Genomic DNA, 16,440 nt, shown 5'->3' with positions numbered 1-16,440 from the left:
AAATTCAATATTTCAACTCAATCAATTATATTCTGACAATTAATATATATTAATGAAGTATCAATGACCGGATTCTATGGATACATCTGTATGGATACAGTAGCAATAATAATGATATAACTATTGAATGAGATGCATTGATATTCATTAAAATAACTATGTAAAACTAAAATGATGTGTTGTCTTATGTTAACCTATACAAAATATATGACAATAAAGTTCCTTAATTCTTTTGTAGTGTCGGTTACTATGTTAAGCCAACATAACTTATTCTAGATTATGAACAGGTCAATTTATTCATTCTTCTTGAGTTACATTTTGATCTTGATAGTTATTTACTTATCAACCCTGACTGTTTTTATATACACTAAAGCGGATTAAGTCGATAATTTTATACAAGGATTGGCGATAAGTATATTTTGATGATAATCAGTATACAATCCAATTGGAGTTAAATATAGGGACACTAAAGTGAGGAACCCGTCGACAACATCGTGCAATCTAACTGACGTCAAAATGAAGGGTCCCACACAGTCAGTCTATTGTAATTTTTATGCATAAAAGCAGACTTTAAATGTCATTGGATTGGGAAAATAGCCTAAGTTTTGTTTTACAAGACTGACTATAATTTTTTAAAAACAAAATATGATGCTTAATTTAACTTGCGTTTGAAGTGACAGCTACTGGGATCGAATCCCAAAGTGAACATCATCTTTGGGATTCATGTATATCCAACTAACAACTCCTATGTCTAATAAATAGCGTGTCACAATTTCTGTTGCTATCCCTATTCATTTTTATTAAAGAAAATCTTGTAAACACATATTTAGCAATAGACATGTTGTAGTGAATGAGAATACAAACAGGGACAACCAAATGTATTTGAATACAAAATTACGGAATCTCTTAATAAAATCTGGGAACCATATAGTAAATCATTCATGTGCGAAATGACAATCATTTGTCTCAGACTTGGTTGTTACTTCGTTTCCATATAAATCACTCTCTGTTCTCGTTTTCTTTTCTTCGATCTTCTTAACCTTCTGCCGCTAGGTATCTCACCTTCGATTGAAGATACATACTACTTATACCTGTCGGTATCAGTAGCACACACAACAATGTGAGTGCATGAATTAACAAGGATGTTCCCCAGATTGCACATAAATCACTGGCCAATATGGGTGTACAATTTCGTTTATCAAAACTTTCATCTAGGTTTATCTTTTTTCTTGCAGATATAGTAGTTCCCATGTTCAATGAATTAATAATTTAAGGGTACAACGTTCCAATCAGTGCTAACATTTTACCTTATCTTTAATGACACTACTAGTGTAGTGAACGAGAACACAAATGAGGATAATCGATTGTACTTGAACACAGCATTACAGAACATGTTAGTAAAATCTGGGAATCATATAATAAATACTTAATTTGCAAAGTATCAATCACTGGTTTCAAACTTGGCTGTTCCTTTTGCATATATCAATCAATCGTCTCAGATTTCATTATTCTTTTATTTCCACATCAATCATTCTTTGTTCTCGTTCTCTTTTCTTCGATCATCTTAACCTTCTACTGCCCGACATTTCACTTTTAATTGATGACACATACTACTTATACCTGTCGACATCAGTAGTACACATAACACTAGTAATCATAATTCATAATAAAAATAATATCAACTATTGGATGTTCTACATTATTAAGAAATTCTTAGAACATTATATAAACCTAAATAACATTAGTCATAATATTGACAAATATAAATGACTAAACATAATGAAATGTAACTTATTTATTAATGTCATTATGTACTTCATATAAACTTTCTCGTATGCTGACACTTATGTGCTCAAATTGAGAAATATAAACAACGTTACACACACATGTGACAAAACCACCAGTGTATTTTAAACTTGTAACGTGGAAGCACCAGAGGTGTAACATCAATCGGTCCATGATCTCAATCAAAAACTTAATAATCTCCACAAACCCTAAACTGATAATAATTACCATGAGCTCACTAGTGACTGGCTTCGTGAGAGAATTCTCGAAGTTCTAGTGAGAAGCCATGATCATTGGAGGCAATCCGTGTCGGGTAGAGACAATTATCTACCTCAGTACAATGAAAGACGGTCACGCAGTTTCGTCGATTGGTTGAGGTTAGACATTAACACCATTGGGTGCTGGTTGGCTCAGTGGTCTAGGGGTTAAGCGTTCACGAGCGAGACCGATGTCCCTGTATTCGAATCATGCGAGCGGGATCGTGTATGCGCACTACTGATGAGTTCTACAATGAGACGAAATGGCCGTTCAGTTCTTCCATGTTTTCAATGGTGGTCTAACATCAATCGGTTCATGATCGCAGTGAAAAACATATTAATAATCTCAACAACCCTATCCTGATAACTTATCATTCATCATACTTTATGAATGAATTGTATAATTCATCACTACACTATATCTATAAATCAATCAATTTTTTAGGTCTGAAAAAACTTCACCTTGTTAATCATCTAGTCATGGCATATGAATTATTACATTATATTAGTTTATGTACTGTACAAAGTACCACTTAATACATATCACTTAACCAATTGATAGAATAAAAACATTATCTTAAACTATCCAATTTAATTGAGAATTTTAACTGATAAATCAATGCAGGGATAACAATTTTTCGAAAAAAAAAAAAGGATTCGTTCATTTTTGTGTAATAATAAGATCCAACGTATTTAGCTGCCTATGTAAATGGATATGTGAGTTAAGACTAATGGAATCAAATTACTAGATAGTTTAATCCCAGTTTCTTTCATTAAAGTACAATCAGTCAGTGAATTATGATTGATTTGTTTTATAATGTAATTCATAAATGAATTCGGTAAGACTATAATTTATGAACGAACCAATCATGTATAAGATAATAGGTCTTGGATTTTGATACGAAATTCACTCAACCATTTGGCTAAATAGAGTTTTGGTATTATAGTTGATGTCAGTTCGTGAAGAAAACCTTAAATCTATTTCTTAACATTAAATATCAACTGTAAATCAGAATTCGAATTTCTCACACTAATTTATGACCACCATTTACTCCTAGTTACTAAGTGGACTTTCTCAAGGCCACTTTAGCATCGCTCAAAGGTCATCCATAAATTATAGTCCCACCAGTAATTCAATTAATGAAAATGTATAGAAGTGTTCAATTGCTTGTTAGTTTTGTACTGTCTTAAAGAGACTGTTAGTATGCATGTGGGAATATTAAATAAATAGGAAATCATCTCGAGGAATAGTGAATACAGTAAATATTTACAAAGTTCTATAAGTGTTCTGATTCTATGATTTCTATAAAAATGTTAATCGTTTTGTAGTGAACAAGAACTCATATGGGGTAAATCAATTTATATCTGTCAGCATAAATAGCATACACCACACTCATCCTCTTTTTAAACTATCGCTCCTGAAGTTGTTCTGTTCACTCTGCTACTTTTTTCTTTGCTGCAGTCTATACCATGCTCCCCGTCGGAATGTTAAGTTCACCAGCGCGCTAGCATCTGTACCTCTGTCAACCTGCCAGGCCACCTAAATCCGATGTTCACCCAGCATCCGAGACGACCCACGTCTTCCCCTTATCGACAGCGATTACTACATCCAACACTCCACTTGATATCTTCTTCCTGGGTCAGACCGTACCAACTAGCGACTCCTCTCCAGGTCCTGCTAAAACGCCTTCCAAATAATTCCCTTCTTTTCATTTCTCCTTAGGCGGTGACATCAAATGTAGTGAATGAGAACTCTGGTGTGTGCTATTTACGCTGATAGATACAAATTGGTTTTCCTCACCTTAGTTTCATGCAACAATTGAACAAATACCAAAAATAATTAACCTACTCCTATTGATTAGTGATTGTTATTAAATTCGCCTCATCTATTACACTGTAAATACAAACTAGTCAGAAAAGAAGCAACTACCCACTGATGAGATTGTTTAAGGATTATTTTTGACTGTAAACTGAATGAAACCATAAAATACAAACTACTAACATCTGATTTATTTTCTCAGTGATATCATTCTCACTTCAACATTTACGGGTTTATCTTTCAATCTTCTATTCGATATGTCTATCCATTAATGCAAAATTGTAAGCTTTTACTATAGACTAGTTCACTACCCTATGCATCAAGTAATCTGCAACTGATATCAATTCTTAATAAATCTATTACTAAGGCAAACAAATACATAAAAATCCCTTTCAACTAGATTGAAGATCAATTCTATTTTCCTTTATTTAACTTACGTAACCCATAGTAACACCCATACACGTATAATAGAGTAAGTTAAAATTTAATATCATTAAGGCACATTAAGTAAATATTCTAATCTTTTACAATTTGAATGCGTTTAAAATAAATGAGATTTATCAATTGATTTTTCCAACTTATTAACCAATGAAATAAGAAGACGAATTTCTTTGTATATCCTCAAGAAGTGTGGATTTTACATGTATGTGTACATACTAGACTACATTTCTTAATAATAATAAAACGTAATATTATTCCATAAAGCCGCTTATTGTTAGTAATAAACAAGTAACCTTATTCAAGATAGACTATTCTGAACAAACAGATAATGCTAGACTACCGTTGAAAATCGGGAAGCACTGGACGGCCGTTTTGGCATGGCATGGGACTCTTCAGCGATGCATATCGACAATCCCGCACGTGGGAATCGGACCAAGGACCTTCGGTCTCGCATGCTAATGCTTAATCCTTAGACCACTGATCCGGCATCCATTAGTGTTAATATCTAACTTCAATCGATCCATGATCTTGCGCAACCCTTTGGAGTGCTGGCTTAGTAGCCTAGAGGTTAAGTGTCCACGCGCGAGACCGAAGGTCCTGGATTCCAGTCTCACGCTCGGGAACGTGGATGTGCATCTCTAAGTAGTTCCATACTGTGACGAAACGGCCGTCCAATGCTTCCAGGTTTTTAATAGTGTATTAATTTAGATGGACTCATGAATTCAGCTAGTTTGAATAACACAACTCTTACAATAAGAAGTCCACACTTTGTGCCTTTCTTAGATGTGGGAAATCAATCTATATGTCGCACAGCAAATGCAATATTTGTAAATATATACTATCTCATAGATATTGCATTTACTATCATATATATAAAGACATATTCTAGGGCTTATTATTATAATCATTAAAGATATGAATTTAAGTGAGATTAAGCTTATAACAATTTGATTTGCGATTTTTTCAAATAACTGATGATGACTTGATAGTTTTTTTCAACAAGACTGTTACACACCAACATTAATTGCTTGAAGGCAATCAGCAGACGTTTTAAAACCTGGTTAATATCTGATTAATACTTTCTAGCAAAATGCATTTATGATCCTGAAGAAACTTGTTCATCTTAAGGAATTTGAATCCATGTTGTATAACATCAAAAAAGTGGTGGTACAAGAGAATTACATAGATCTTCATTGATCGTTGTTTCTAGTTGCGACTGAAAATTTAAAATTCTTGACATTACTCACGCCGTTGGTGCAAGATATCATATTATGGCTTCCAGTGTTATATTTAAACGAAAATATAAATCATTATAAGTAAAGATGGATGGTGGCTAGCATTGGAATACAGAAAGCACGTTTCACTTTACTTAGAACTCGTCATTCGGAAGTACCTGTATCCCAGAATTGATGTTCCAGAGTAAACATCAACCTTGAGATGAAGGTACATTCACCTAACGAGTCTCAAATAGGACGAAACACAAATCGACCTAGATTCCACTACTAACCACTATTCACCTTTGCTTATAAAGCTTGTGATTTAAAGCGATATCGGGGCAATCCGCACAGTATGCACATATACTAACAAGAGACTGATCAATTACAGTCCTAAACATCAATGAGACAATTCAAGTAAACAATACCAAGTGAATACAAGTTATAAATCATCGATACGTGTTAAATACACTGAAAAAAGACACTAGTCTTACCTTTTATATTCAGATATATGAATGTATACAATATTATCTACAGACATTATTCGTTATAATTCATGTAAAGATGTTTTAAAATCTTCTGACCATTGACTGTTATCTTCAATAACTAATGTATGCGGTTTTCTAACAGAACAAGCTAATGGTGGTCTACCATGACCTAATTTTCTTTTATTTTTACGATAATTAATAACTGGTGATTTTTTAATTTCACGTAATGGTGCTGGTGATGATTGTCTACTAGAAAGACGATTTTTTGAATTATACATATATTTATATTCTCTTTCTTTTTGTTCATTCATTTCTGTTGTATTCACAGCAGTTGATGAAGATGATAATGATGATGAAATGAATGGTGGAATTAATGTTTGTGAAGATGATTTTTTTATTTCTTTATCATGATAAAGTAATGGAAGATTGATTAATTGATGATTCTTTCGATTTCTATATGGAATTGATGTTAGTTGTTGATTAGATTCAATTGAAAGACCATTTAATGAATCATTTAAATTACGTTTACTATTTTGTAAATCTAATCTATTAGCTAATGATACTCTTCCATTATGATTACCATTACTATTATTACTATTATTATTATTGTTATTGTTTAAGCCATTCCTCAACGATCCATTCCACATACTACTTGAATATGATATTGATCGACCTAATAAAAATTGTTGACTATGATTATTAGTAGTAGTTTTATAAGTAGATATTGGTAAAAATGTATTAAAATATTGTGAATTAAATGAAGAAGAATTATTAGGAAATGAATTATGACGTTGATTTAATTTCAGTTGAGATCCAAATAAATATGAACCTGATCTAGTTGATATTAATAATGGATAATTATTATCATTATTCGTTGTATAGTTACTATGACGACCAGTCATATAATCTTGATAAAATTGATTTTTTGAATGTTTTCGAATTCTTTTCCGTATCCATAATACTAATATAATAAAACAAATAATTAATATAATATTTAATATAGCTAATAGAATTAATCCATTTGTTAAATATTCCATTGATATACCATCTTTATCTTGATTGAATACAATTGAAATGGTTTTATTATAATTTGATTTTTGATCTAAAATATTCATTTCTTTATGATTAGGTGACCAAATATTTGATTGATTCATTGAATAATCAATTGGATACATTTTTGTAGTATTCATTTTTAATATTGATTTTAAAACGTTTGTAGTTTTGTTTAGTTTTATCATGAGATCTGTTTGATTTTCAATAGTAGTAGTGGTAGTAGTAGCAGTAGTAGAAGTAGAAGTCGTAGACAGGGGAGTAATAGTGGAACGTATAGATGCCGTCATTAATGGTGTGTTAATAGTTGTTGTCGTTAACGACGTTCTAGAAGTACTGTTTACTGTTGTCGCTGTTGTTGTTGTTGCGTTTATAGTTGTAGGTATTATAGCCATTGATGTAGTTGTAGTTTGTATTTCTGTTGTCTGTTGTAAAGTAGTCTTACTTACCTCAATATCTCTTGCTGGTTTATCATTATATGATTGTAAACATTGACTAGAATAGTTCATTTTTAAATCTCTAATAAGGTTTGTTTGATTGGGATTAAGTAAACATTGGTTATCATATAATATTTGCATACCAGTCTCTTGTTTTACTGACTGGGGTGAATTGATTAATGACTTAGGTGAGATCAAATAAGATGGTCTAAAGGACTTCGACAGTTTCTCAGGGTTGTCAATCGATTGTTTCACATCACAAATAGGATATTTACTGTGCCAGTGCCAACAAATATAGAGATCGGGACAGTGCGTAAGACGTAGTTGCCAACTTTTCCATGGGAACCATAAACGTCTAAACGAAGGGTTTTGATTTTCATAGTCACAAAACAAAGAAAGACGAAAATAAGGCGGACCTTCGACTAAATAACCTGCATTATTTGATGATTCCGATGTTTTATTTGTATTAGGTATAAAACTATCTTCATCCCAATTGAAAGGGTTCCATAAACTTAAGTGTGTTACACGTGATTTTGTTGCTAGATTGCCTAAATCGTCTCGTCCAAGACGTTTGAAATAAATAAATGAAATTGTCAAATGAACAGGACTTAAAGGCATTTTCAAACTTAGTCGAACTGTTTCAATAATCCAATTTAATACTCCTGGTTTTAAATGACTAATTCGTAATCTTGAAGCACTATTTGACTTTGAAGATAAATCATCAGCGCTTATTGTGGATGGTTTTAACACAATCCGTAAATCATACCCTTTTCCATGCTGTTTAGATTGACGCTGTTGATTAGAATCTGCACCTGGTGACGGTACATGCCAATAATGGCAATCAATCATTGTATCTTCATTAGTAACTTCAAACGATTGACTTTTACAATCAAATGTTAATTCATCTGTAGGAGATAAACGCTTTGCATAACAATAAACATCTGGACATAATGATTCACCAACATCAAAAATTGAATAATTAAATTCATTTCCAACAGTTGATTTGTCAAAATATTTAGATTTATCAATTGATTGATTGGAATTTCTTCTTTTAACAGAAATTGATTCTGTATGATATACATTTTTTGGTGTTATTTGTTCTTTGATAGGAAACTTTAATGGTTTATTTTCTACATCTATATCATCTATTATTAAAGGAAATGTTAAACTATCAATAATGGTAGGTGAATCAATTTGATTCAATTCATTTTGAGCATTTACACTTAACAGTGTCATAACAATTACATTGATTAAACATCTATGAATATACATTTCAATCAATGGTAGTCATATTATTTGTAACATGTTTATTCCAATCTTTCATAATATCCCAATGTGTAAATATTCTCCTAAAAAGAAAGATAATTCCAAATAAGTTAATCATCTAAATTTATTTCAATGTTATATATCAGAGAAAGGTATTTCACTAAATCAACTACAGCTGTATACAATGACCACGTGTCCATTTGGTTTAAACTTATATCTCCATTTTCATTGGTCAGCCTGTCGACTTATTTCTGATTGGTTAATTGAGTTAGCCAATCATTATCATTTGATCACATGTTTATATACATAATTAACCATTAATGTTGAAGATATTATAATGAAATCTTTGATTTCTATCATATGTGAATTAATATGCATACATTCTTCATTTTAAATGTTTCGTTTACAACTTACCAAACTAGAAAAGTGATCAGGTCTAAATACATTTTAGGTAGGTACATGTCTTACTGTGACATTTAAGAATTTCTTTTCGTTTTAAGTGTAAACAATAAAATTTAGATGATATTACATTCATCTGATGAGTACCAAATAGAACGAACTATGTGTTCCTTGATTCAATCGCTATGCGTATATGTGATATAATGCTCTATTGATCCAGTCAGCTCAAGATATGCATATGACAACAAAGATGGATTACATGGAATCCTAATTAACAACAACTGGAAATTATAAGCTCATACTTATAAATCAGTAATTATTTGGTGACATTTTTCAGGAAAACAAATAGTGAATGGCTAAAAATCTTTGCAAAAACTATACTGTTTAGTTGAAATACAATAATACTCAGTTTTAAAATCATTGTCTGAATACCAAAGTTAAATCTGGTTGAAAAGGTTGACGTGCTAAGTCAAATCACTTCAGGAATGAAACAATTACTCTCTAGTGAGATGTATTGTGAATAGAATGAAACTTACAAAATTCTAGACTATTAGATTCTATCTCCTTGGTTAATTGATATTATCGTGATTGAGGTATGAAAATGGAACTTATCAAAATGTAGCCAGTTGTCTACCCCCCCCCCTTAGTTTTTATTATGCTCTACTAGATATCATTAGGTAATAAAAATTACGTACAAATATGTGAAGTTTTGTGAATGAAAAGTATGAAAGTAAACTAATCTCGTAGCACTTGAAAAGACAAGGAGGTGAAAATATACAGAATATAACTGTTGATGACAATTTAAGCAAATTAGGATGGTATTGAAAATCTAACCTAAATCACTAAATAAATACATTGGCTAAAAGGAATTACATTTACATAATTCTAAACTTTACTTCATTTGAACTATTTTCTTCGAAATTTTAGTGTTATTTCATTTTCTATTTGCGTCACACATGAATTCATCATTCGTATACTGCTTGTATAAATAAATTAACCAGTTACTGTAATATTCAAACTGATGTTGTTTAGATTCTATATAGCCTCCACTGAAAAGTTAAATACTCGACTCTTTCTACGGGGAAATTCGAATTCGAATGGCTGTATTGGATACAGTTTCAATCATAATTATGAAGTACATAAATGCCCAAACGAATATCACCACTAGGCCATACGGTCCAAAGAGTTACTCAAAAATAGGTTGATTTAGTCAAATTTGTCTATGACCAAACAGTGATGCTTTCAATAAAGGAACATGTACAGTGAATATATCAGTTTACTTCAGAATGAATGATCACAGTCTTTAATAATAACACACGTTTCTATTAAATAAGCGCCAAATCGATGACGTCAATGTCATGAGAATCAAAATTGATGACACACTATATGTTTGATCAAAGCTGTTACTGGTATCTTTTGCGAATTTTATGGTTTATACTATACTCCTCCTTTATGCAGTGTATCTCTGGACACTATCGTAGACTAAGGTAAATACATTCCATTTGAGATTTTAGAAGTTATTGCAGTAACATCGCTTGGTTATAAAAATCACTATGTAAATTAAATGTTTACCTAACGCGTTATACAAGCTGGAACTATGATATTTTTATTTATGTCCTTAAGAGTTCGAATGCAAATTCTGAGGTAAATTTACTATTTCAAGGATTTATGTTTAGTTAAACGTTAATTTATTAACAGAATTTATATCTCAATATAAAGTAACATAATAAAACACTACTGCTTACATACTACTTATATCATTTCAAAAAAAGTATAAATGATAGATGATCAGTGTTTTCTTACAAAAGTTCAGTTAAGCAAACAATAGATCTAACATACATTGTTTAGAATCACGATAGGCTTCCTCATGAAGACAATAGAGTTTTCCAATGAGATCCACATCAACCTATTTTATTTTGGTAACTGGTTTATACATCCGCAATTTATGAATTAGTAAATATTTTTAGTCATACATGACTTGACCAAATTGTAATAACATATGCTCACTAGTGACTGGCTTCAAGAGGTATATCCTGAAGTTCTAGTGGGAAGCAGTGACCAGTAGAGTTCAACCGGGTCAGTTGTGAGATAATAACTCACTTATGACAATAGTGGATGTGTCTCTCGAATTCGTGGATTAGTTGAAGTAAGACATTAACACCGTTGGATGCCGGCCGGCTCAGTGGTCTAGTTGGTTAAGCTCCTGGCGCGAGACTGAAAGGTCCTGTGTTCGAATCTCGCGGGGTGCGGGGTCGTGGATGCGCACTGCTGAGGAGTCTCGCAATAGGCCAAAACGGCCGTCCAGTGCTTCCAGGTTTTCCATGGTGGTCTAGCTTCAATTGAATCATGATCTCAACTGTTGAAATATCAAGTTCCTTAATTCTGATTATTAACTAATTTTTATGTTTTAAGTTACAATATGGCTTATGGTGTCACGATGATCTTACATTGAAGTTAATTGGTTCAAGGATTCCACTCTATTCACATATCAAGTATTTTAGTTAAAACACAAACCAGGACAAGCTCATTCTAAACAATGATACATATATCATTCGTAGGTAGAATGTATGGTTAATTCTATTATACCATCTTAGAGAAGCTAGTACATGGATTTTCACAGTCAATGCATATTTCCACACTAACTGATGATCTCAACTGTTAAATTATAGTCCTAGTTGATATTATCATAAATGTTAATAATAATAACTTCAGTTTTATTAAAATTATCTTATGTTTACAAATGAGATTCTTTTTACAGAAGAACCTATTCTCATCAGAGAGGGGTTTTGTGGATATTATAGTAATTTAATTGTTGAATTCATGATTCAATTGAAGTTAGATCATCATGGAAAACCTGGACGGCCGATTCGTCCTATTGTGGGACACCTCAACAGTGCAAATCCCTGATCCCGTCCTGTGAGATTCGAACCCAGGACCTATAAGTCTCGCCCGCGAACGCTTAACTTCTAGACCACTGAGCCGGCCGGCATCCTGAAGTGTTAGTGTCGAACTTCAACCAATTCACGAAGTTGCGCCACCATCCACCATTGTCTTCAATGAGATACTATCTCACGACAGACGCAGTTGAACTCCTCTGGTCACTGCTTTTCACTAGAACTCTAGGAAATACCTCTTGGAGACCGTCACTAGTGAGTATATGATGATTATAATCTGCTATGTCCCAATAAGCATAATGAATGGTAACTTTTGGGATCCATTTATGAACCACTACTATACATATATTTTTTATTGTATCATTGTTAAGTAACTAAACTAATCACATTCGTGTTTCTCTAATTATAAGCTTTATTTGGACCTGTAGACTATTATTATACGATTTAGCATTCTTGAATTATGCCCCGTCTATTAATTACTACCTCCTTCATTCACAGCCACATTTGGCTAATTCTGGTACAAATATTGTCTCATATTTCATGGTACGGTGTGGTCTGTCTGGTTGATATATAAACCGAGTATGTTTGAGATAAATGATTCATATCACAGTGGCTGAGATTGGTGTTCTGGACTTAACCGGTTGGGTTAAGCGGAAAGCAGGAACGATAAGTACTGTAGACTGCTCGCACGGGTTTATACGTCACTGGTCCGACCGCTAAGTCACTGCACTCTAATTGACGGTATCATGACGCTAAACATTAACAGGACACACAGCCAACAAGTTATAACATAATGGGAAAAGTGTTTATTTGGATATTATATATTATATTATATTCTCAACAAAATATCATTTAAAGTTACACTAGTCACATATAGTTTCACCTGCATATTATACTTTTAAACACACTATTCATTGAAAGCATCATTTGGCACTGTATTCAAAAAAAAAAAAAAACAAAGAAGAAATCTGAAAAGTTTGATCTCATTATCATGATCCATCAATCATTTAAAATTGATCATTGGTCAATCACAAGGTTTACTTTATACTCATTTATTATGATGTACTTTATATTCATTTCAATAGGTTGTTAATTATTCAATGTCATTTAAGTTATATTATTGATGTCTACATTGAAAAATGAAATTTTTGTCTAATTAACTCTTAGTGATAACAATGATAATCAATAATCCATGTGATCAAAGCGAATGATTCCTTTTTTATTCAATATAGTACATGTTCAATTATTCAACTTTCATTGTTTTTACATAAAATGAAAAAATTAAACTGTTGTACTTTTACAATAATGAGTGGGTTTTAAAATAAGATATTTTGAACTTTAAAGATTAGAAACAAAGATGGATGGTGGTGAATAATGGAATTCAAGAAGAGTGTTTCGTCTTATTTAGGACTCATCAGTTGGATGTAGCTATATCTTGGAATTAATGTTCACTTTAGGAATCGAATTCAGTACGGTTCGCTTCAAACGACATCGCGTTATCTACTTAGCTATTAAGTCATAGATTCTATTGCTAGCCACCATCCATCTTTACTTATAATGCTTGTGAATTAAGGTTATATCGAGTTAGTCCGTACAAGATGCACATTTGCCAATAAGAGACTGATCAATTGCAGTCCTAAAGAACAATGGGAAGATTCAAACAAACAATACAAAATGAATTACAAGATTATGTTATGTGGGACCTGGGATTTTTTAATTACTACCACTCTGAATATAAAACAAAGTTTATCGCTTATTTATAACAAATGCATTTCCTGTTAAATCTCTTAAATGCTAAATCACAATCAGAAATTTTATAGCAATTTACGTGCAATTGAGTTTGTTCACATTTAACTTGGTTAAACCCTTTTATTAACTTATTTAACGGACAGAGTCATCCGTACTATAACAATTTACATCACTGTACCTTTATTATTGTTGTGCTGGTATGAAATATGTATGCTTGAAAATTGCTTACTAACGATGCATATATTCATTTTGCTAGCTTAGTGTTAGCTGCTTAATTGATTGGATGATTAATTTGCCGGAATCCACAAAACTCATTCTGATATATATATATATATATATATATATATATATATATATATATCAGAATGAGTTTTGTGGATTCCGGCTCAGTGGTTTAGTGGTTAAGTGCTCGCGCGCGAGACCACTAGGTCCTGGGTTTGGATCTCGCGAAGTGGGGTCGTGGATGTGTACTGCTGATGAGTCTCACAACAGGACGAAACGGCCGTCCAGTGCTTCCAGGTTTTCCATGGTGGTCTAGCTTCAAATGACTCATGTTCTCAGCTATTGAAATATATACATATTTATATACATTTAATCCCATTCACTCCCGACTCTCTGACTTGCTCATTCGCCTCCCCGCTTTGTGGTCTGAGCTATCTGCTAATAAATTATAGTCGCTGCTTCTCTTTGCCTTCTGATTTCAAACACTGTTGAAGTGTATATAATAACGGTTACGAGGGTGGTTGATTAACGAAACACAGCCACCACAATTTAAATAATGCAATCTGTAACTAAACTTGTGTTTAACTAAAAAATGATTATAACAAGAAAGTTCAGTGTGGCGACCAAGTATGTTTAAATAACGCTCTGTTGTACTTGTTCAGTACTTTTTAGGTCCATGGATGGGACACGTGTTACGTATGCCCAACCACCGAATGCCCCGACGTGCGACGTTCAATGGTGTAGGAGTAGGTTGGAAGAAAACTAGGGGCGGCCAGACAAAAACATAGCACAAATTCATGAAATCACAAGTGAACTAAGCCATGTTAGTAGGTGTAGACTACCTGGTTGGGGTCCGCAAGATGATAGCAATCGATGGTTAGAGACCCTGAATGACATGGCTCAAAATCGTTTGCAATGGCTCAGATGCATACACTCTTTATGTTCTCCCAAATCTTAAACTACTGGATTCTTCATGTCTCTTTTTTCCTCTTTCCAAATTTATTTCACTGGATTATACTACTTGAATAACATCTTCAAACCCTAATCTTTCCGATTACTGCTTATAATCTTACTAGCTCTACCACTATGGAATTTGAATCGACAACTGCGTCTCTGTGCTAATGCGGTATGGCAACTCGAATTGATATACTGACTGACTTTTAGGTCCAAATAGAATATACGTCGGGATTCATCCAGTAACATTTTATTACTACAAAGACGTTTGATTGTAAAAAAGCTATGTTCGGTATATATGCTTCAGTAAACTCAACTATAGTATTTCTAAATAAATTACTACTAACTTAATTGTAGATTACCGTTTCAAGCAATTTCCCGAATAAGATCAACTCTTCGATGCACAATGACTGCTGATAGCACGTTCCGTGACCCATTGTGTTGGCTATTTCTTATCCAATTAGCGCTAGTCGATACTTGGAGAGGACTCTAGAAGTTTCTAATATAAAAACTATAAATATACTAACGTTTCTCTTATTGTGCTTCTTAATTTCATCTACCCTTGCTATTTGAAATATTGTTTCGTTCATGACCAACCGTGTTCTGATATGAGGACTTATCAAATGAATCGGTGTCCAAGAATACTTAACAGTAAGAATAGCTGGGTTGTAATAAGAGAGAATTATAACAAGGTGCCTATGAAGAGAAGATTAGTTACAGGTGAATTATTCTTATTTCCTTTAACTTATCAAAATTGAATCTTTATGAAGTTCGAAAAAAAAGAAAACACAATCTGTATGAATTAATTGTTCAAATGGTAATATCAGTTAGGGTCCTATATTATTTTATATTGGGATCATGAACTGAATGGTGTTAGACCACCATTGAAAAGCTAGAAGCACTGGACAGCCGTTTCGTCTTATTGTGGGACCACTCAGTAGTGCGCATCCACAATCCCGCTCGCGCGATTCAAACACAGGGCTTTAATTTTTGCGCACCAACGCATAACCTCTAAACCACTGAACCCGCCTGCATCCAACGGTGTTAATGTCTAACCTCAACCAATCAACGAAATTGAGTGACCATCTTCGATTGTACTGAGGTAGATACCTGTCTCTATCCGACACGGATTAGTTACACTGATCATGGCGTCTCATTAGAACTCCGAGAATCCTCTTATGAAGGCAGTCACTATTGAGCACATGGTAATTATTATCAGTATAGGGTTTAAGGAGATTATTAAGTTTTTGATTGAGACTATGAACTGATCGATGTCAGACCACCATTGTTTCTCTCACATAATATGAAACATAAAAAACAAATTCTAGTTTTATCACCTTTTAAATGTAACACAAATACTCTAGTGAGTATATAGACAGTAAAGTATGATGATATCTTGTAAATAATAGTGAATGAAGGCCACTCTACGTCTCATATTGATTAAAATGCAAATTATATAGTTAAA

The 16,440-nt window shown here is 32.9% G+C and overlaps 1 protein-coding gene across 1 annotated transcript in view; it reads right to left on the bottom strand.

The window, feature by feature from the left end:
* MS3_00001413 (uncharacterized protein) overlaps nucleotides 1-8,926 on the bottom strand; it is a 41,177-nt gene extending 32,251 nt beyond the window's left edge. Inside the window, exon 1 of the mRNA XM_051208869.1 lies at nucleotides 6,011-8,926. Within this exon, the coding sequence (XP_051073024.1) occupies nucleotides 6,064-8,763 (2,700 nt within the window). The 5' untranslated portion in view covers nucleotides 8,764-8,926 and the 3' untranslated portion in view covers nucleotides 6,011-6,063. The remainder of the gene's footprint in view (nucleotides 1-6,010) is intronic.
* Nucleotides 8,927-16,440: the final 7,514 nt, after the last annotated feature.

The sequence above is a fragment of the Schistosoma haematobium genome, chromosome 1 (genome assembly GCF_000699445.3).
Source record: "Schistosoma haematobium chromosome 1, whole genome shotgun sequence".
NCBI classification, from domain to species: Eukaryota; Metazoa; Platyhelminthes; class Trematoda; order Strigeidida; family Schistosomatidae; genus Schistosoma; species Schistosoma haematobium.
The sequence above is the reverse complement of the archived record's forward strand: the minus strand, read 5'-3'. Positions and strand labels throughout refer to the sequence as shown.